Source organism: Coregonus clupeaformis, chromosome 7 (assembly GCF_020615455.1).
Source record: "Coregonus clupeaformis isolate EN_2021a chromosome 7, ASM2061545v1, whole genome shotgun sequence".
Lineage (NCBI taxonomy): Eukaryota > Metazoa > Chordata > Actinopteri > Salmoniformes > Salmonidae > Coregonus > Coregonus clupeaformis.
In genome coordinates, this window is record NC_059198.1 from 26000479 (window position 1) to 26022972 (window position 22494).

Sequence of the window (22494 nt, forward strand, 5' to 3'; positions counted from 1 at the left end):
GCTATGATATAGGGCCAATGAGATACAGTGGGGGTCTGTAATAAAGCCCCTTGTGGAGAAAAACTCATTCTGATTGGCTGGGCCTGACTCCCCAGTGGGTGGGCCTATGCCCTCCAAGGCCCACCCATGGCTGCACCCCTGTCCAGTCATGTGAAATCCATAAATTAGAGCCTACTACATTTATTTAAATGGACTGATTTACATTCCTTATATGAACTGTAACTCAGTAAAATCTTTGAAATTGTTGCATATTGCGTTTATATTTTTGTTCAGTATATATACAATGTTTATTTGGCCATATAATTTATACTTACACAATTTATTTGACTTGGTTGACTTATTTCAATGTTTGTACTAGGCCTCACTTATTACACACACACAACTAGATTGACATGCAAAAGGTGTATAGGCTACTAGGCCTATAGTTATGTCACATGACGATGACTACATCTAGGATCACATTTCGACGTGCTTCTACAGTCCATGCTCCACCTGAGTGTTTACCTGGGGTATATTCATTACGTCTGGCAACGGAAACAGTTTACCGTTTAATAATTTAACAGAAGCAAACAGAGCGAACGGAACGAAACGGGGAGGGAGCTACCTGAATTTGTCCAACTGAAACTCGTTTTCGTTGAAAAACGTTTTCCTTTGGCTTAAACGGTTTCTGTTGCGACGAAACATTTTGCAACAGAATCAGCGCAATGAATAAATCCCTGAAGTTGCAGTTTAGTGAGAAGGAGCAATAGTCCAGAGAGGATATATTCGGTATTATCTGTGTCGCTTTTATTAAAACATAGGCCTACATCCTCGTTTATTCCAATAACCTACACTGTCAGTTCACCCTTCACCGGCTGTGTGGACTTCGACCTCGCATTACACCTGTCTTCACAACAATTAAGTATAGAATCCTCCGTTCGTACCTTTTGAAAGGAAGCCATTTCTGATAGCAAGCTCACTGGTAATGGTATTCGATAACATAAGCTAAATCGTCTTTATTTCTATTAATTGTTACAGTCCAAATGTATTTTTGAGAAAGGTCACGTTTGATTTGAAGTCAAATGTGGATATACCAGTAACGTTAGGTCAAGGCCATCGAGTCTACAGACAGCTAAGCAAGGTAAGTTTCAGTATTTTACCTATGTAGCCTACATAAAACGAAGTAATTACAAATATTTGTTTGGACAAAATGTGTGTAGGCTATGACTTGCCCATACAGCAGGTTGCTCAGACAGATTATAAAGGCTGTGGATGTTTTGTTCTTGATCATTCACACAGGCCTACCACAGGGATCATCAACTACTGTAGATTCAGCCGCGGGACGATTTTTTCTTGAGCGGATGGTCAGGGGCCGGAACATAATTACAAATAATTTGTAGATAACAAATTGACCACAAGACGCCTAAAATATAATCATTTCAACTCTTGCCCACATTTGTATACGATCAAATATATATCTTTATTATGCGTGGGAATACTTTTGCTTAATAGAAGGAATTTTAAGTGATGTATACATTTACTTTTGATACTTAAGTATAGTTTAGCAATTACATGTATTTTTAAAACCAAATACTTTTAGACTTTTACTCAAGTAGTATTTTACTGGGTGACTTCCACTTTTACTTGAGTCATTTTCTTTTAAGGTATCTTTACTTTTACTCAAGTATGATAATTGCGTACTTTTTCCACCACTGAGCAGCCGCTGGCCAAATTATTTTATTTTCTGAGATCTGCCTTCGGAATGTATTCAGACCACTTGACCTTTTCCACATTTTGTTACTTTACAGCCTTATTCTAAAATTGATTATAATTGTTTTATTCCCTCATCAATCTACACATGATACCCCATAATGACAAAGCAAAAACAGGTTTTTAGAAATGTTAGTACATTTATAAAAAATTAAGTATACATAACTATTCAGACCCTTTACGCAGTACTTTACCATTACACAGTACTTTGTTGAAGCACCTTTGGCAGCGATTACAGCCTAGAGTCTTCTTGGGTATGACGCTACAAGCTTGGCACACCTGTATTTGGGGAGTTTCTCCCATTCTTCTCTGCAGATCCTCTCAAGCTCTGTCAGGTTGGATGGGGAGTGTTGCTGCACAGCTATTTTCAGGTCTCTCCAGAGATGTTTGATCGGGTTCAAGTCCGGGCTCCGGCTGGGCCGCTCAAGGACATTCAGAGACTTGTCCCGAAGCCACTCCTGCGTTGTCTTGGCTGTCTTTTTAGGGTCGTTGTCCTGTGGGGAAGGTGAACCTTCGACCCAGTCTGAGGTCCTGAGTGCTCTGGAGCAGGTTTTCATCAAGTATCTCTCTGTACTTTGCTCCGTTCATCTTTCCCTTGATCCTAACTAGTCTCCCAGTCCCTGCAACTGAAAAACATCCCCACAGCATGATGCTGCCACCACCGTGCTTCACCGTAGGGATGGTGCCAGGTTTCCTCCAGACTTGGCGCTTGGTGTTCAGGCCAAATAGTTCAATCTTGGTTTCATCAGACCAGAAAATCTTGTTTCTTATGGTCTGAGAGTCTTTTGGTGCCTTTTGGGAAACTCCAAGCGGGCTGTCATGTGCCTTTTACTGAGGAGTGGCTTCCGTCTGGCCACTCTACCATAAAGGCCTGATTGGTGCAGTGCTGCAGAGATGGTTGTCTTTCTGGAAGGTTCTCCCATCTCCACAGAGGAACTCTGGAGCTCTATCAGAGTGACCATCGGGTTCTTTGTCACCTCCCTGAATCAAGGCCCTTCTCCCCCAATTGCGCAGTTTGGCCGGGCGGCCTGCTCTAGGAAGAGTCTTGGTGGTTCCAAACTTCTTCCATTTAAGAATGATGGAGGCCACTGTGTTCTTGGGGACCTTCAATGCTGCAGACATTTTTTGGTACCCTTCCCCAGATCTGTGCCTCAACACAATCCTGTCTCGGAGCTCTACGGACAATTCCTTTTGACCTCATGGCTTGGTTTTTGCACTGACATGCACTGTCAACTGTGGGACCTCACATAGACCGGTGTGTGCCTTTCCAAATAATGTCAAATCAATTGAATTTACCACAGGTGGACTCCAATCAAGTTGTAGAAACATCTCAAGGATGAACAATGGAAACAGGATGCACCTGGGCTCAATTTCGAGTCTCATAGCAAAGGGTCTGAATACTTATGTAAATAAGGTATTTCTGTTTTTTAATTTTTTATAAATGTGCAAAAATTTCTATAAATCTGTTTTGGCTTTGTCATTATGGGGTATTGTGTGTGGATTGATGAGGATTTTGATTTTATTTAATACATTTTAGAATAAGCCTGTAACGTAAAAAAATTTGGGAAAAGTGAAGGGGTCTGAATATTTTCCGAAGGCACTCTGTCTACACTGAAGAAAAATATAAACGCAACATGCAACAATTTCAGTTTATAAAAGGAAATCAGTCAGTTGAAATAAATTCATTAGGCCCTAATCTATTGATTTCACATGACTGTGAGTACAGATACGCATCTGTTGGTCACAGATACAGTGGGGAGAACATGTATTTGATATACTGCCGATTTTGCAGGTTTTCCTACTTACAAAGCATGTAGAGGTCTGTCATTTTTATCATAGGTACACTTAAACTGTGAGAGACGGAATCTAAAACAAAAATCCAGAAAATCACATTGTATGATTTTAAAGTAATTAATTTGCATTTTATTGCATGACATAAGTATTTGATACATCAGAAAAGCAGAACTTAATATTTGGTACAGAAACCTTTGTTTGCAATTACAGAGATCATACGTTTCCTGTAGGTCTTGACCAGGTTTGCACATACTGCAGCAGGGATTTTGGCCCACTCCTCCACACAGACCTTCTCCAGATCCTTCTTGTTTCGGGGCTGTCGCTGGGCAATAGACTTTCAGCTCCCTCCAAAGATTTTCTATTGGGTTCAGGTCTGGAGACTGCCTAGGCCACTCCAGGACCTTGAGATGCGTCTTACGGAGCCACTCCTTAGTTGCCCTGGCTGTGTGTTTCGGGTCGTTGTCATGCTGGAAGACCCAGCCACGACCCATCTTCAATGCTCTTACTGAGGGAAGGAGGTTGTTGGCCAAGATCTCGCGATACATGGCCCCATCCATCCTCCCCTCAATATGGTGCAGTCGTCCTGTCCTCTTTGCAGAAAAGTATCCCCAAAGAATGATGTTTCCACCTCCATGCTTCACGGTTGGGATGGTGTTCTTGGGGTTGTACTCATCCTTCTTCTTCCTCCAAACACGGCGAGTGGAGTTTAGACCAAAAAGTTATATTTTTGTCTCATCAGACCACATGACCTTCTCCCATTCCTCCTCTGGATCATCCAGATGGTAATTGGCAAACTTCAGACGGGCCTGGACATGCGCTGGTTTGAGCAGGGGGACCTTGCGTGCGCTGCAGGATTTTAATCCATGACGGCGTAGTGTGTTACTAATGGTTTTCTTTGAGACTGTGGTCCCAGCTCTCTTCAGGTCATTGACCAGGTCCTGCCGTGTAGTTCTGGGCTGATCCCTCACCTTCCTCATGATCATTGATGCCCCACGAGGTGAGATCTTGCATGGAGTCCCAGACCGAGGGTGATTGACCGTCATCTTGAACTTCTTCCATTTTCTAATAATTGCGCCAACAGTTGTTGCCTTCTCACCAAGCTGCTTGCCTATTGTCCTGTAGCCCATCCCAGCCTTGTGCAGGTCTACAATTTTATCACTGATGTCCTTACACAGCTCTCTGGTCTTGGCCATTGTGGAGGGGTTGGAGTCTGTTTGATTGAGTGTGTGGACAGGTGTCTTTTATACAGGTAACGAGTTCAAACAGGTGCAGTTAATACAGGTAATGAGTGGAGAACAGGAGGGGCTTCTTAAAGAAAAACTAACAGGTCTGTGAGAGCCGGAATTCTTACTGGTTGGTGGTGATCAAATACTTATGTCATGCAATAAAATGCAAGTTAATTACTTAAAAATCATACAATATGATTTTCTGGATTTTTGTTTTAGATTCCGTCTCTCACAGTTGAAGTGTACCTATGATAAAAATTACAGACCTCTACATGCTTTGTAAGTAGGAAAACCTGCAAAATCGGCAGTGTATCAAATACTTGTTCTCCCCACTGTACCTTCAACTCTGTGAAGCATTTATTTGGGCTGCAATCTGAGGTGCAGTTAACTCTAATTAATTTATCATCTGCAGCAGCGGTAACTCTGGGTCTTCCTTTCCTGTGGGGTCCTCATGAGAGCCAGTTTCGTCATAGCACTTGATGGTATTTGGACTGACACTTGACCAGAAACGTTCAAAGTTCTTGAAATTTTCCGTATTGACTGACCTTCATGTCTTAAAGTAATGATGGACTGTCATTTCTCTTTGCTTATTTGAGCTGTTCTTGCCATAATATGGACTTGGTCTTTTACCAAATAGGGCTATCTTCTGTTTTACCACCCCTACCTTGTTACAACACAACTGATTGGCTCTAATGCGTTAAGAAGGAAAGAAATTCCACAAATGAACTTTGTTATTTCATAGTTTTGATGTCTTCACTATTATTGTAAAATGTAGAAAATAGTGGAAATAAGAGAAAACCATTGAATGAGTAGGTGTGTCCCAACTTTTGACTGGTGTGTGTGTGTGTGTGTGTGTATGTATGTATATATATATATATATATATATATATATATATATATATTGTGTTGTGTATATTATAATTATACATTTTGGGGACATAAGACTGTAAAAACACTCAGCAAATCAGCTCCAAGTGATTAACATTTTGGAAATCTGTTCCAAAGTATTCCCACACATAATAGAGATATATGTGATCGTATACAAATGTAAGTAAGGTTTGAAATCATTTATGTGTAAGTCAGAAATTATATCTGTTTGGGCTTCTTGCGGTCAATTTGCAGTCTACAAATTATTTGTAATTATGTTCGGCCCCCTGACCATCCGCTCAAGAAAAAAATAGGCCCGCGGCTGAATCTAGTTGATCCCTGGCCTAGAGCTTCCTCATTTACCTGAACAACACTTTTTTGTTTGTTTCAGATGAACAGCTCGGCAGAGGAAATGGCGATGGACTCGGAAGGCGCCCAAAATGAGTCTCTCATACGTTTCGCATCTCCAATTCTAAACAAGTCAGACATATCCAACATGACAATAATTCAAACAGGGAATGGGACTATTGTGGCATACGATATCTTCTTGAATACAACCGCTGCTCAAGCTCTGTCAGGGATCTTTGTCTGGTCAGCACTGCTCCTCACTTGCCATCAGGTAGGTTACATTATGTCAGTTTTCTGCCTCTGTACTCATTTTGATGTGAATCTAGAAAACAAAATCAGTGCCGAGTAAAAAAGCATGGCTCCAGGCGTTGTCAGTATCACTCAGCTTCTAGGCAAACAAATGCAAATATGTAATGGGAGCTAGGAAGGTGTTGTGGGTTGTCTACACCCTTGCCAGAGGGCAAAGACTCTCACTCTCCAGTCAGACAATACATTTTGTTTTGTGTTTTTCACTTCTACATTTGATCCATTATCAGGTGTTGACCAGACCTACTTTCTCCTCACTGTCTCCATCATTGAGAGGCAAGACTGAGTGTGAAAGTTAATTGGCTCCTATCTGTAAAGTGACAGTCTGTACATAGTGTGTTATTGTTTCTTCCTTGTTACTACGTGATCCATTAGTGTTGCTGTTTTGCGGGCACTTCCCTTGACCGTGACTACCACTGAAAACAACACAATGCAAACAGAGCCATCATCGATCGAAAGGCTGGTCAGAGCAGTATAATAAGGCCTAAGTACCATGAATATATTCACATTCAGTATAGGCCTACTGAAGGGTGTTTTTTCTTCAGTTATTGCTATTTACCCTGTATCTTGCTGTAATCCTTCAGTAGAGACAATGGTGAAACTTATCATCAGACTGCCGTTTCATCAACTCCAGAGAGGGTGTACATTTGAATGGCATGCGTTATCAGCAGGGATGTGCAGGTGTTGTCGAGGTCACATTTACAGCGTCGTAATAAAAGGAGAGGATAACTTTTTGCCAGGGGCTATCAGCGGAGGACCCATGTGTTGTGTGTTTTATGCTGCTCAGCAGTGGGGAGCGAGGCGTCTCTTCTCATATTGTGCTGATGAACCGATAAACCTGACTGCTGCTGAGAATGGGTCCATCCAACCTTTAGCAGCTGTATAGACAGGAAGCCCCCAGGGAGTCCCACTGTGTTGGCTCTGGTAGGAGATTTAGATGATTATGATATTTCTAGATAGGAATATGATGGTATTATTGTCCCCTGGGTTCATGTGCTGACCTTTTCTATACGCAGGTTGCAACATTTCTGATACATTTCACATTATCATCAGCTCACACTCTATTACCGAAAATACATCAAGCAGATGTAGGCATACCTCTGGTATAGCAAGCATACCCTTTTTTACTAGATTTAAAATGTCTTATAAAATGGAACATTTTCCTAAAGGGAGTTATACAATTTTTTTTAATTTTTTTTTTCCACAACATGCAAAATGGTCCAATTGGCATTCCATGTAGTCTCCCGTTCTGTCCATCTGTTTAATTCTGAAGTCGTTTTTTTCCCCATCCACTGCCCATCGAAGCAGGCCAGACATTAACATATGTGGCCCGTGAGATAGTTGCATGAGGCAAGCATGCAGGGACATTAAAAACAGCCTTCCCGACAGGATTGGTTTTATTTAGTATTCTGGTGTATCATCAGATTTTCCTCCAGAAGACTGCCTCTGGAGAGTTCTCCTCCTCTCCCATTCTGCATACTAACACTGTATGCTGGTCAATGCTGACCTTAGATGACCCAGTCTGCTTACTGTGTTGCAAGGCACCAGGTGCTACAATACTGTGGAGTGTTACTGATGTTCTCTGACACACTACACTGTTCAGACCTCCACTTCCCTGGGCAGCTTGTCATGGAGAGAGGAGGGTCATAATATCACACTATAGTCAGAGTAATGAGTGGTCCTCTCATTCTGTCTGGGTGTTCTGTATAGAACTGTCATGATCAGTGCACACCCCTCTCACTTTCTCACGGACACTGCTTGGTATAAACGCGAGACACTCTACTCCATACTCTTTCTCATTCCAACATGGACGTTTGGTGTGTCACAGCTGTCAGGGCCAGGGGCGGGCGGTGGAGTGTTATGAGGTAGAGTTATACGCCCTTCACAGACCAACTGAAATTAGCTGGGGGATGGACTTGGGCTACTGCTCAGCTAAGGCGGGGGGGTATTGAGTCTGAGTCAGGCTAGAGCAGAGTCATTACCCAGGGCACAGCTCTGTCTGTCTGCCTGTCAGCTCAGCATTATGGAGCCTGGAGGACCGCAGTCTTTCTACCAGCTATTCAGGAGAAATGAAGGACATCAGTCTGCAGCCTGCTTCACTTCACTTCTCAGGAGAGCCACATGCATCACGCCCTGGCACTGGCCAGTCTCTAATGTGCCACCTCTAATGGCCATTTAATCATGTTGCATGAGTCTGTGTGAGTGAAGCTGAAGTCAAGAAATGCCAGGGTGCACCACTTGAAATGGATCAAACTGTAATACTCAACTCTGACCATTGCTCGTGTACTGTATATGATGGATGGCTAGATTATGAGCTTTTAGTTTCCATTGGCATTTGCCCCTGAAAATATGTAGTTGATTATGTGCTTCACAAACTTAACTATTTCATGGATGCTCTGAACTTTCCTTCACCCCAAGGCCTTGACTCCAATTCTGAAAAATGTTGGTTCCTAGAATAGGGAATCATGCCACACCATTTAGCATTCAAATACTGCATTATGTTTTAAAATAATTCAGTGAAATTGAAGAGTTTAATCAAATTCAACCGTCTGCGACACAAGTTTTGAAGCAGTGCACCCCTCAACTTATTTCTGTTCTCTCTCCCAAGTGTAAAAACGTCCCAGTAACAGATCTGCAGCAGAGTAGATCCTATAACACAGACATTCACTTTTCAGTCAAGCTTTTGCCTTGATCAGCGGAAATTCATTCCGCTCACCTTGTTACCCCAATTATGCAGTGTTATCATTCTGGGTTTTCATTTTGACCCTCCTATATCCTTTTTCTTACCTCTCGACCCCCAATCTACAGACACTGCCCTTTTTTATATATTTTAGTCAATGCTGTAATGCTGTCCTTCTAAAGCCTGTTGGGCCCTGTGTGATAGCCAAATCGTGCCCTGAGAGGGTTCCAAAGAAGTACCCTTTATTCATAAGAACCCATCTCTTTGAAGCACTGGCCCCTAATACTGCCTGTCAGGTTTAGCTCAGTTATTCATAATTGTTGGTCTGGGGGCTGAAACTGGGATTTGAATACCTCAATGCATTTTTGCCAAGTCAATGCTCTTGTTTGTTTATAAACTGATTATTTCCTTTTCCAGATCTACATACACCTGAGGTCCTACACGGTCCCTAACGAGCAGCGCTACATCATTCGCATTCTTTTCATCGTGCCAATCTATGCCTTTGACTCCTGGCTCAGCCTGCTCTTCATCAGCAACGACCAGTACTATGTCTACTTTGACTCCATCCGAGACTGTTATGAAGGTACGGTAAACAAACCACCCCACCCTTCTCCTCCCCCTCACTGTTGCCTCATTTCTCAGCCAGCGCCCTGACAGCGGTTTCCTCTATAAGCACCTGTACAGGCAGCAGCAGTCAGACACCGGGCGGGTTCTGTCTGGCCAGTAATGACAGTTAGACTGGCGGTAGACCTATTATGAGTTCTGAAAAAACATTTGATGGCTATAAGGAGTGAGGCTAAAACGGACTGACCCAACCTGTTTTTCTCACCTGTCTGTGCTTCCCTATGAGTAGAGAGGCCCATTTTGTTTATGGTGTTCTGTTTCCAGGGTGTCTCTTTTCCTCTTAGGCTTAGTGGTTTTTGTATTCTATTCTTTGCAAATGGTGGAAAAGGGATGTACTTTAGTTGAGATCATTATAAATCCAAACTAAGCTAGTTAAGAGTTGTTTTTAATTCAAGCTTAATGGAAATGTTCATCTTCCTCATAGCTATTCTTCACATTGAATTATTAATGTCTCATGAATTGTACTCTGAAACACCTTTCTTTAAAAGTCATGATGTACCGAAGCAAAAAGAAAAGACTGTAGTACTTTACCAATGGCAGAGGTGAATCACATGCAGAATGGATTAAGTGTAATTTCATATATGGAGACATTTTAAACTATTAGTATTTCCCATGCATTATTGACAAGATTCATTTAGATTGTTTGAGACAAGTTTGTGATTGGTGGTGGATATTGCTCTTTAAGAACAGGTTAACCGTTTTATTGCATTGAGTCAGCATGGCCAGGGTTAAAGCACTGTGTGAAACTCTGTGCCCCTGATACTTGAGTGTACACCACCTGCATTAGCTTTTTTTAAACCCCTCCTGAAATAGCAACTAAGGCTTAGGAAGGATTTTGAGGACAGAGAACCATCCCAAGCCTCTTAGTGGTGGGGAGAAAACATTGATTGGTGAAAAATATGATTCTTGTAAAGTGAAATCCTCTCACAAAAGTATCATTTCAGTTTCCACAGCTTCTAAATTAGGACCTAAGATCTCTACAGTGCTATCATCACAATATGGCCCACAATATTACCTGCGGCACAGAGTGCTCACAGATTTACAAATTATCTTGTAAAATCCATGTTTATCAGGAATTATTTATATGGACAGAACATTCATTTTTACTGAGATTAAATAGTTGGCTCAAGTCACCTCTTAAAGCTGGAATCGGTAGCCCTTTACACTCGTACCCGTAAACGGGTTAAAAAATTGCAGATTTGGGCACTGATAAATGCCTAGATTGGAAGGCATTGACTGTACAGTAAATGCGATACATGACGTCAGAGATATGGCTCTGCACTTCACAGTGATGTATGGGTTTTGACTGACAGCTGTGCTGAACTTGAGCACCTCACACGACAAGATGTCACTCCCATCCCTCCTGCTAATTGTGGTCTGAGTGAGGGAAATGCTATAAATTAAGAGGACTCTATGTATTTTGAAAGATGAGAAGTTGAGGATGATAATAAATACCGCTGTGATGTCATACAAGCAAGCACAACACCTGTGAGTCCAAATGTGCACTTCACATTTCCATATCATAAAACTCATGTCATATACAGTATCAACGTTTATGATCACTATGTTTAATGTACAGTTACAAGATGACATGGCGTCATACCCTGGGTTGTTCTGAACAGAATGAGCTTATGTTTGTCTATTGTGAAGAAAATTCACCGTGGCACACACACCTGAATGCACTCATGACTCCTTTCTATGTGCACCAAAATTATGATCTGTTTCTCTGAATTGCATTGTGAAAGCCTAACACTGTAATATCATATTTTAGAACTTAGCTAGTCATGTTGGCAATAGAACAGGCTTTCAAATGATGTCCACCTGATCCAGATTGCGATTTATAATAGACAATTTTTGGATTGTGTAAACAACAACAGTAATTATGTGATGGCAGGGAGGCAAGGTTGTGTTCCAAGCAAACCAACTACAAGTATGCTTGCTGTAGTTCCTTAACGGAACAGCTAGGAGAGCTCAAAAAAGTACCTTATAGTTGAAGACTCTTCTTTGAGTCATAAAGTGCATTGAAATGACTTAGGAACTGTGCACACTTTGGAGAGTTGTGTGGCCAGTTGGAGACACCAGTTATTCCTCTCACTCAATCCCTTGTATTTTTTTGTCTTTTGTTGCACCTACCCCACATTTTCCAGGAATAGTCTTATCATGTTACTGAATGTATCCAGAGTATTTTCAGATTTCGTTATCAACAAATGCAGTGAAAAGTACAGTAAATGTAAAATGCACAAAAAATCAATAGTGTAATGTTTGGATTCAGTCTTGTCAGGTGACCTGTTGTGTCCTCACCTTTTGGTGTAATAATTTCTCCATAATCTCCAAACTGTTCCCTTTCAATTGCTACAATGGTTATGCATATGCATTTCATATTTCTTCTGAAAGAAATGTTGCCCTATCCATATAGGCCAATTCCCATGAGTGTAAAGGGTTAATGGTGGAACAACCACGCCTGTTTGTGATATTACAACATCATTGCATCGCACGATAGAGCAAAATATGTACTGCACATTTTTTTTACCATGCTGCACGACACTCCTCAGCTCGGCAACAATAACCAATGGTGGTGGGGCGGCCAGTGGTGCTGTTTCCCCCTACTGTGGATTCCATCATTAAACGGACTGACCCGTGACGTTGAATTGTTGTTTTTGAAAATGACCCCACTTGCAAAACTAGTATCAGTGTTGTAAACAACATTCCATCATAATGTACAGGAATGTATGTGAGTAACTTTGTCCTTTCTCTCCATGACAGCATTTGTGATTTACAACTTCCTGAGCCTGTCCTTTGAGTACCTCGGGGGAGAGAGTGCCATCATGTCCGAGATCCGAGGGAAGTCCATTGAGTGAGTGCTCCCAGTCCCATCACCCATACCATGGTCTCATACTACATGCTATGCAAGTAGCTTTCAAAAAACCCACCCAGAATGTTGGGGATTATCAGTTTTGTATTGCAAGTCTTGCAGTCACCCAGGGTCAGGCTGTAATTTCCTTGAATTAACGTCTTGATCTTGTTTTAAGGTAGTCTGACTTCAATAATAATGCTGTCTTGTATTTTGAACACTAGAATGTTTTCGTTTTAAAAACTTTAAATCTGGTACACATTCAAAGGATACATTTGTGACCACACGTTTTCTATCATTCCCAGGTCGAGCTGTATGTATGGTACCTGCTGCTTAGGTGGAATAAGCTACTCTATTGGCTTTTTAAGATTCTGTAAACAGGTGAGTTTCCATCTCCCTCCTTCTTGCTTGGTTGATGAAAGCATTCTGAAAATATGGAAATAGGAAATTGTGATTTGTTATTTTAATGTCACCTCATTTAACTTTTTTTTATCAAGATCGCTCCTCTATTGCGAAATGACAGCCATTATAATTGGCTGTCCACTTTTTGGAGGATAAGGTTGACTGGTTAAAAAGGAAAATAAAAGCAATCTGAGAACAGGTGAAAGCAGCTTTGTAATAAACACAGAGCAATAATATGAGCTGTCAGCTTGAGACTGTCCCCATAGTGTCTTGGGGATGCAGTCTGTGCTCTGAGTCTTACACTGATGGCAATTGGATCTGAAAGGTATGTCCTCAAAACAGTGAATAGACTATGAAATGGAAAAAGATGTCCAGAAAAGGGAGCTGATAAACATTTGGCATGTTCTGGCTGGACTCCTACGTGGGGTGGTTTCAAAGCACAACCTTGCTGTTCTCTTCCTTCTGGTAGAAGAGTTGAAAGGGATAGAAATATATCTACTCTTGCTCTGTGAGACGACAAGTTGGAGGGAATGGGATCAATAACTGCATTTAGAGATTACCCTGAGTTTCAAGAGGAGAACCTCTAATCCAAAAGCACAGGCCTGTCCTGAAGTTGCTATATCATTTCACATTTAAAGGTCTGCAGGTAGCCAAAGTAAGGAAAATGACTAACCCTTAAAACTCAATAAGAGTGCACCTTAGTGTACTTTAACATTAATTAAGACAATACATTGTTTTGGCATTATGTCAATACATGCATATTTTGAAGATTTTTAACATAATATGTCATACATTGCAAATTGATAGACACACAATCTATTTCCACAAAATGTTCGTTCATTTCATAGATTACTCAGTGTTTGAAGACATACAGTTGGCTACCTTTCAAACCCAATAACCAGCATGAAGTAGTTGTCATCTGCATTGTTCCTTGTTTTGTGTCTGTGTTAATGCATGTCCCATCCTGTATTTATATCATGCAGGCCACTCTTCAGTTCTGTGTCGTCAAACCCATCATGGCCGTCGTCACCATCCTCTTGCAGGCCTTTGGCAAATATCATGATGGAGACTTTAAGTGAGCACAACCTTTCATTCCATTCCATTTCACCCATTCAACTTCCCTTCGCATGCTCGCACTACTCATTGTGTGTTTTTACATTTCACATGAAAGTAAAATACAGGGATCTATAGTATAAGATGTCAGCACATTTCTCAGTATTAGACATTGATGTTTACGATATGAGTATTGAGTAATACATGTCAATCTTGATGGAAATTGAGAAAGTGAATGTACATACTGTAGATCCCCACTAATATGACTGTATTGATCCTGTTCCCCTCTGCAGTGTGAATGGAGGATACCTCTACATCACCATCATCTACAACATCTCTGTCAGCCTGGCCCTGTACGCTCTCTTCCTCTTCTTCTTCGCTACCAGTGACCTGCTGAGGCCTTATGAACCCGTGCTCAAATTCCTCACCATCAAATCGGTCATCTTCCTGTCCTTCTGGCAGGGTACGTTGGTCCCTTTACTTACCTTGACTTAATATCAACAGTTTCAAACCCTGATGGGAGGGGGGGGGGGGAGTCTACAAAATAAATTGTAATTGTTACATTAGACTAGAGTAGCACATGAAGGTTCTGTTGTTGTCGTCTGTTGTTGTTTAGGTATGGTGCTGGCCATCCTGGAGCGCTGCGGGGTCATCCCTAATGCCCTGTTTATCGACGGCCAGGAGGTGGGGGCTGGCACCGTGGCAGCAGGCTGGCAGAATTTCATCACCTGCATCGAGATGTTCTTCGCTGCTATCGCCCTGCGCTACGCCTTCACCTGCACCGTGTACCAGGAGAAGAAGAACGAACTACCAGGAGCACACGGTAACTGCTCTTCTACACATCCATAGAGAAGGGAGGTATCTGTTGGAGCTGATGAAAGGGTCATTAGGAGGGCTGGGAATTGCCAGATACGATATTATCACCATACTTGGGTGCCGATACGATATGTATTACGATTCTATAAGTATTGCGATTCGATACTGTGATTTTTTTGCGATTCGATGTTCCAAACGTATTGCTCACTATATGTCTGCTGCAGAGGGACAAGAGAGAGGCATGAGAAAATAAGTTTTGATCAGTCATGGAAATAAAAGTGCTGAAAACAAATGGGCCCCATTTTAAAAAGAAGATGGAGAACAGGGTATGAAGGACAAATACTGGAGTTTTGGTGCAGGTACAGCAAACTAGCGCAAAAATAATATTGCGATATTGTCAAAACGATACAATATATCGTCAAAAATTATATCCCGATATGTAACTAACTATCAATATATTTTTTTTTCATCATTAGATGTATTGATTTATTAGTTGTTTTATTCCACAGCTAATTGTCTTCCACTCCTCTAAAGAGTAGATTAGTATTGGCATTAGGCATATACCTGCAGCTGGTAACAACACTAACATTGCTGCTCAATTTAAAGCCATGCATTATGATCATAAATGTACTTACAGTATTAGGTCATAAAAGTGTGTCACTGGCAGCTACAGGTAACTGTTGAAATAAAGGAAACACCAACATAAAGTGTCTTAATATGGTGTTAGGCCGCCAGAACTGCTTTAATGCACCTTGCCGTAGATTCTACAAGTGTCTGGAACTCTATTAGAGGGATGTCACGCCATTCTTCCATGAGAAATTCCATAATTTGGTGTTTTGCCGCTGCAGAATATCCATTAAGTGTTCAATTGGGTTGCGATCTGGTGACCACACACACACACTTTAAACCCTTTATGCTCCTTTGAGACCCCTTTTTCAAAGTCAGAGATCTCTTCTTCTAGCCATGGTAGACAAAATAATGGGATGTTAATTAATAAATTATCTCAGGAACCACACCTGTGTGGAAGCACCTGCTTTCAATATACATTGTATCCCTCATTTACTCAAGTGTTTCCTTTATTTTGGAAGTTACCTGTAGGTGACAATGCAGTTTTCAGTCCCATTCCCTGGCTGTAAACAGGGAATGGGAAACACGTCAGAGAGAAATGGCCAGATTGAACAGAGCGTGTGCCAGGCAGGCCTGAGGTCTGCAGAGGAACGGTACCTCAGTCTTCAGGGTGTTCACCATTACTCATGGCTCACAGGAAAGTTGCTAGCACAGCACACTATAGGAACAGCATTTCATAGCCTCTATACACTTAATCGCAGGAACTGGCGGTAGCACTCTGACGTCAATACCGTTTACATGAGCAGAAGACAAATGGAGACCGAGGGAAAAGCATTCTGCAGAGATATCAATCATCTCAGCTCATTCTCTCCTGCAACAGCAATCCTGCTGAGGCCTTGGGCTATAGTAGACAAACATGTAGAAAGAAACTGAATCGCTAAATGCTGATTTAAGTGTGAAATGTTTCCATCTCCATTTCATTTGACCGGTAAAAGTGTTCTCTTCATCTTGCCGAGTGATCAAAAGAACCTTGTGACAAAACAAATCTGTGATTTCTCCGATGTTCGGCCTTCTTCATGCTCCCGTACAAATGTATTATTCATTCACTATAGTTGCTATTCAATTAAAACTAATGATAAAGTTAGAAAGTTAAGCAGCAAATTCGATTTTTATTGTGGTCTGAACTTGTAGATGAAATGCAGCTGAAAGCCAGACTCTTCTCTGAGGAGTTTCCAAAAGTATGGTTTTGAATGTTAATTTTCCCTCTGAAAGGGATACAGTGGCTTGCGAAAGTATTCACCCCCCTTGGCATTTTTCCTATTTTGTTGCCTTACAACCTGGAATTTAAATGGTTTTTTGGGGGTTTGTATCATTTGATTTACACAACATGCCTACCACTTTGAAGATGCAAAATACTTTTTTTTGTGAAACAAACAAGAAATAAGACGACAAAACAGAACTTGAGCGTGCATAACTATTCACCCCCCCAAAGTCAATACTTTGTAGAGCCACCTTTTGCAGAAATTACAGCTGCAAGTCTCTTGGGGTATGTCTCTAAAAGCTTGGCACATCTAGCCACTGGGATTTTTGCCCATTCTTCAAGGCAAAACTGCTCCAGCTCCTTCAAGTTGGATGGATTCCGCTGGTGTACAGCAATCTTTAAGTCATACCACAGATTCTCAATTGGATTGAGGTCTGGGCTTTGACTAGACCATTCCAAGATATTTAAATGTTTCCCCTTAAACCACTCGAGTGTTGCTTTAGCAGTATGCTTAGGGTCATTGTCCTGCTTGAAGGTGAACCTCCGTCCCAGTCTCAAATCTCTGGAAGACTAAAACAGGTTTCCCTCAAGAATTTTCCTTTATTATGCGCCATCCGTCATTCCTTCAATTCTGACCAGTTTCCCAGTCCCTGCCGATGGAAAAACATCCCCCACAGCATGATGCTGCCACCACCATACTTCACTGTTGGGATGGTGTTCTCGGGGTGATGAGAGGTGTTGGGTTTGCGCCAGACATAGCGTTTTCCGTGATGGCCAAAAAGCTCAATTTTAATCTCATCTTACCAGAGCACCTTCTTCCATATGTTTGGGGAGTCTCCCACATGCCTTTTGGCAAACACCAAACGTGTTTGCTTATTTTTTTCTTTAAGCAATGGCATTTTTCTGGCCACTCTTCCGTAAAGCCCAGCTCTGTGGAGTGTCTGGCTTAAAGTGGTCCTATGGACAGATACTCCAATCTCCGCTGTGGAGCTTTGCAGCTCCTTCAGGGTTATCTTTGGTGTCTTTGTTGTCTCTCTGATTAATGCTCTCCTTGCCTGGTCCGTGAGTTTTGGTGGGCGGCCCTCTCTTGGCAGGTTTGTTGTGGTGCCATATTCTTTCAATTTTTTTATAATGGATTTAATGGTGCTCCGTGGGATGTTCAAAGTTTTGTATATTTGTTTATAACCCAACCCTGATCTGTAGTTCTCCACAACTTTGTCCCCGACCTGTTTGGAGAGCTCCTTGGTCTTCATGGTGCTGCTTGCTTGGTGGTGCCCCATGCTTAGTGGTGTTGCAGACTATGGGGCCTTTCAGAACAGGTTGAAGTCGGAAGTTTACATACACTTATGTTGGAGTCATTAAAACTTGTTTTTCAACCACTCCACAAATTTCTTGTTAACAAACTAGTTTTGGCAAATCGGTTAGGACATCTATTTTGTGCATGACACAAGTAATTTCTCCAACAATTATTTAGAGACAGATTATTTCACTTATAATTCACTGTATCACAATTCCAGTGGGTCAGAAGTTTACATACACTAAGTTGACTGTGCCTTTTAAACAGCTTTGAAAATTCCAGAAAATGATGTCATGGCTTTAGAAGCTTCTGATAGGCTAATTGACATCATTTGAGTCAATTGGGGGTGTACCTGTGGATGTATTTCAAGGCCTACCTTCAAACTCAGTGCCTCTTTGCTTGATATCATGGGAAAATCAAAAGAAATCAGCCAAGACCTCAGAAAAAATAATTGTATACCTCCACAAGTCTGGTTCATCCTTGGGAGCAATTTCCAAACGCCTGAACGTACCACGTTCATCTGTACAAACAATAGTACGCAAGTATAAACACCATGGGACAACGCAGCCGTCATACCGCTCAGGAAGGAGACGCGTTCTGTCTCCTAGAGATGAACGTACTTTGGTGCGAAAAGTGCAAATCAATCCCAGAACAACAGCAAAGGACCTTGTGAAGATGCTGGAGGAGCAGGTACAAAAGTATCTATATCCACAGTAAAACGAGTCCTATATCGACATAACCTGAAAGGCCGCTCAGCAAGGAAGATGCCACTGCTCCAAAACCGCCATAAAAAAGCCAGACTACGGTTTGCAACTGCACATGGGGACAAAGATCGTACTTTTTGGAGAAATGTCCTCTGGTCTGATGAAACAAAAATATAACTGTTTGGCCAAAATGACCATCGTTATGTTTGGAGGAAAAAGGGGAACGCTTGCAAGCCGAAGAACACCATCCCAACCGTGAAGCACGGGGGTGGCCGCATCATGCTGTGGGGGTGCATTGCTGCAGGAGGGACTGGTGCACTTCACAAAATCGATGGCATCATGAGGAAGGAAAATTATGTGGATATATTGAAGCAACATCTCAAGACATCAGTCAGGAAGTTAAAGCTTGGTCGCAAATGGGTCTTCCAAATGGACAATGACCCCAAGCATACTTCCAAAGTTGTGTCGAAATGGCTTAAGGACAACAAATTCAAGGTATTGGAGTGGCCATCACAAAGCCCTGACCTCAATCCTATAGAAAATGTGTGGGCAGAACTGAAAAATCGTGTGCGAGCAAGGAGGCCTACAAACCTGACTCAGTTACACCAGCTCGGTCAGGAGGAATGGGCCAAAATTCACCCAACTTATTGTGGGAAGCTTGTGGAAGGCTACCGAAAACATTTGACCCAAGTTAAACAATTTAAAGGCAACACACTAGTATTAGTATTTAGTAGCATGTAAACTTCTGACCCACTGGGAATGTGATGAAAGAAATAAAAGCCGAAATAAATCACTATTATTCAGACATTTCACATTCTTAAAATAAAGTGGTGATCCTAACTGACCTAAGACAGGGAATTTTTACTAAGATTAAATGTCAGGAATTGTGAAAAACTGAGTTTAAATGTATTTGGCTAAGGTGTATGTAAACTCCTAACTTCAACTGTATATACTGAGATCATGTGACACTTAGATTGCACACAGGTGGAATTTATTTAACTCATTATGTGACTTCTGAAGGTAATTAGTTGCACCAGATCTTATTTAGGGGCTTCATAGCAAAGGGGGTGAATACATATGCACGCACCATTTTTCCGTTATTTATTTAGTATAATTTTTTGAAACAAGTTATTTTTTTCATTTCACTTCACCATTTCATTACATGAAATCCAAATAAAAATCCATTTAAATTACAGGTTGTAATGCAACAAAATAGGAAAAGCGCCAAGGGGGATGAATACTTTTGCAAGGCACTGTATATGGTGTTGGGGCTACATTTCTTAAATGCCCCAAAGGTCATAATTCAGTGCTACAGTATGTGACTGGACTGCATAAACATCACCTGAACCGGAAGGATTCCCATTAAGACTAGTCTAGCCTTTTGATATAGCTGCTGAGAGTTGTAGAGTCACAGCCCCATCCACCCCCTCCCTGGGCTGGGAAGTGTCAGAAGGTCAGCCATGTGTGAAGGTGTTTTCAGTGCCTGTGGAGGTTTGGGAGGCTTATATTTTACATTTACATTTTTAGTCATTTAGCAGACGCTCTTATCCAGAGCGACTTACAGTTAGTGATTACATATTTTTTTTTTATACTGGCCCCCGTGGGAATCGAACCCACAACCCTGGCGTTGCAAACACCATGCTCTTTCAACTGAGCTACATCCCTGCCGGCCATTCCCTCCCATACCCTAGACGACGCTGGGCCAATTGTGCGCCGCCCATTAGTCTCCCGGTCGCGGCCGGCTGCGACAGAGCCTGGATTCGAACCAGGATCTCTAGTGGCACAGTTAGCACTGCGATGCAGTGCCTTAGACCACTGCGCCACTCAGGAGTATACTACCAGGCTGTCCTCCTCCAACCCTGACCGAGCCCCAGCCCTAGTTGCAAAACAGGCCAGCTGTGAGGAGAAGCTCAGGAGAGCATGCCTAACCACGTCTCTGACCCTGAAGCACAGCGGAATCCTCCGCCGTGCCGCCTTCCCTCCAGAGACCTGGCCTAGTCTGCACTGGCGCTGACCCTGAAACAGAAGGTTGCTTTGGTCCTGTCTGCACCGGGGCGCTCCCGGGACGTTGGATGAGACACCCTGGTATTATAGGGTCAAGTATCAGTCTAGCCCACAGCTGGAGGAGCTCAGCCAGGGAAATGACTGGGAAGGTAGGCAGAGGAATCATCTTCCTCACTCCCACTGAATTGCTGTAGACTCCCTGTCATCTCTCTCTATGCTCTCATCCATCAACACTGAGAATAGAGGAACACTAACAAGAGGTCATCATGTGTTGGAACACTGGGCACAAGGACTGAGCACAGGCTTAAAACCAATGAATTTGCAATAGTGAGATTCGTATCAACTGGGATTCTGGACTAGGGAGTTTTTCCTAATGAGTCTGTCAGCACCTTGTTTTCAAAAATGGATTAATTTAGTTTTCATAAGCGTAACTACTCTTGTATTTCTTATATTGTATTTTATATGGTTTGATATTCAGATCAAAGTTATGTCCTATAAACAAGTTAAATGACCATGTAAAAATGTGTCTGTTGTTATGTTCTTCTAGACAACATTGCCCCCATGCAGAGCATCTCCAGTGGTCTGAAGGAGACGATGAACCCTGGGGACATGGTCCAGGATGCCATCCACAACTTCTCCCCAGCCTACCAGCAGTACACCCAGCAGTCCACCCAGGAGGTGGTGCAGCCCAGCCAGAACAACTGCAAAGCAGGCACAGGCGGCAGCGGCAAGGGCTCCAAGAAGTCTGACAAAATCCTGCTGATTATCTCTGATGACGAATTCTAAGGAGTCGCCCACCACCACGAGTATCCATTCCTCACCACGCCCAGGGAAACACTGGCACAGCATATCCCACATTCAGAACTGGCATCTGTCTGTGTGGTTAATTTTCATCTTCTTTCATTTCATTTTTTAAGATGAACTCTTTACTTCAGTCCTGGTTTTAAAGTAACTGTCCAGTGTTTCCAGATTTCTATTAAATATGATCTATATATACAGTGGGGAGAACAAGTATTTGATACACTGCCGATTTTGCAGGTTTTCCTACTTACAAAGCATGTAGAGGTCTGTAATTTTTATCATAGGTACACTTCAACTGTGAGAGACGGAATCTAAAACAAAAATCCAGAAAATCACATTGTATGATTTTTAAGTAATTAATTTGCACTTTATTGCATGACATAAGTATTTGATCACCTACCAACCAGTAAGACTTCCGGCTCTCACAGACCTGTTAGTTTTTCTTTAAGAAGCGCTCCTGTTCTCTACTCATTACCTGTATTAACTGCACCTGTTTGAACTCGTTACCTGTATAAAAGGCACCTGTCCACACACTCAATCAAACAGACTCCAACCTCTCCACAATGTCCAAGACCAGAGATCTGTGTAAGGACATCAGGGATAAAATTGTAGACCTGCACAAGGCTGGGATGGGCTACAGGACAATAGGCAAGCAGCTTGGTGAGAAGGCAACAACTGTTGGCGCAATTATTAGACAATGGAAGAAGTTCAAGATGACGGTCAATCACCCTCGGTCTGGGGCTCCATGCAAGATCTCACCTCGTGGGACATCAATTATCATGAGGAAGGTGAGGGATCAGCCCAGAACTACACGGCAGGACCTGGTCAATGACCTGAAGAGAGCTGGGACCACAATCTCAAAGAAAACCATTAGTAACACACTACGCCGTCATGGATTAAAATCCTGCAGCGCACGCAAGGTCCCCCTGCTCAAGCCAGTGCATGTCCAGGCCCGTCTGAAGTTTGCCAATGACCATCTGGATGATCCAGAGGAGGAATGGGAGAAGGTAATGTGGTCTGATGAGACAAAATAGAGCTTTTTGGTCTAAACTCCACTCGCCTTGTTTGGAGGAAGAAGAAGGATGAGTACAACCCCAAGAACACCATCCGAACCGTGAAGCATGGAGGTGGAAACATCATTCTT

General features: G+C 42.2%; 1 protein-coding gene across 1 annotated transcript; it reads left to right on the forward strand.

Annotated features, from left to right (window-relative positions):
* Window positions 1-650: 650 nt before the first annotated feature.
* LOC121570533 (transmembrane protein 184B-like) lies at window positions 651-21558 on the forward strand. Its single transcript, XM_041882001.2, has 9 exons — window positions 651-1120; window positions 6028-6255; window positions 9388-9553; window positions 12358-12448; window positions 12751-12826; window positions 13831-13922; window positions 14194-14363; window positions 14517-14723; window positions 21097-21558. The coding sequence occupies exons 2-9, from the start codon at window positions 6028-6030 to the stop codon at window positions 21333-21335; spliced, it is 1269 nt and encodes a 422-aa protein (XP_041737935.1). The 5' UTR covers window positions 651-1120; the 3' UTR covers window positions 21336-21558.
* Window positions 21559-22494: the final 936 nt, after the last annotated feature.

Excerpts from the sequence above, each read along its gene's own strand:
- LOC121570533 (XM_041882001.2), top strand. The coding sequence starts at position 6,028 with ATGAACAGCTCGGCAGAGGAAATGGCGATGGACTCGGAAGGCGCCCAA. Across the intron at positions 6,256-9,387 it reads TGCTCCTCACTTGCCATCAG|ATCTACATACACCTGAGGTC; the intron begins GTAGGTTACATT and ends TTCCTTTTCCAG. Across the intron at positions 12,827-13,830 it reads TTTTAAGATTCTGTAAACAG|GCCACTCTTCAGTTCTGTGT; the intron begins GTGAGTTTCCAT and ends TATATCATGCAG.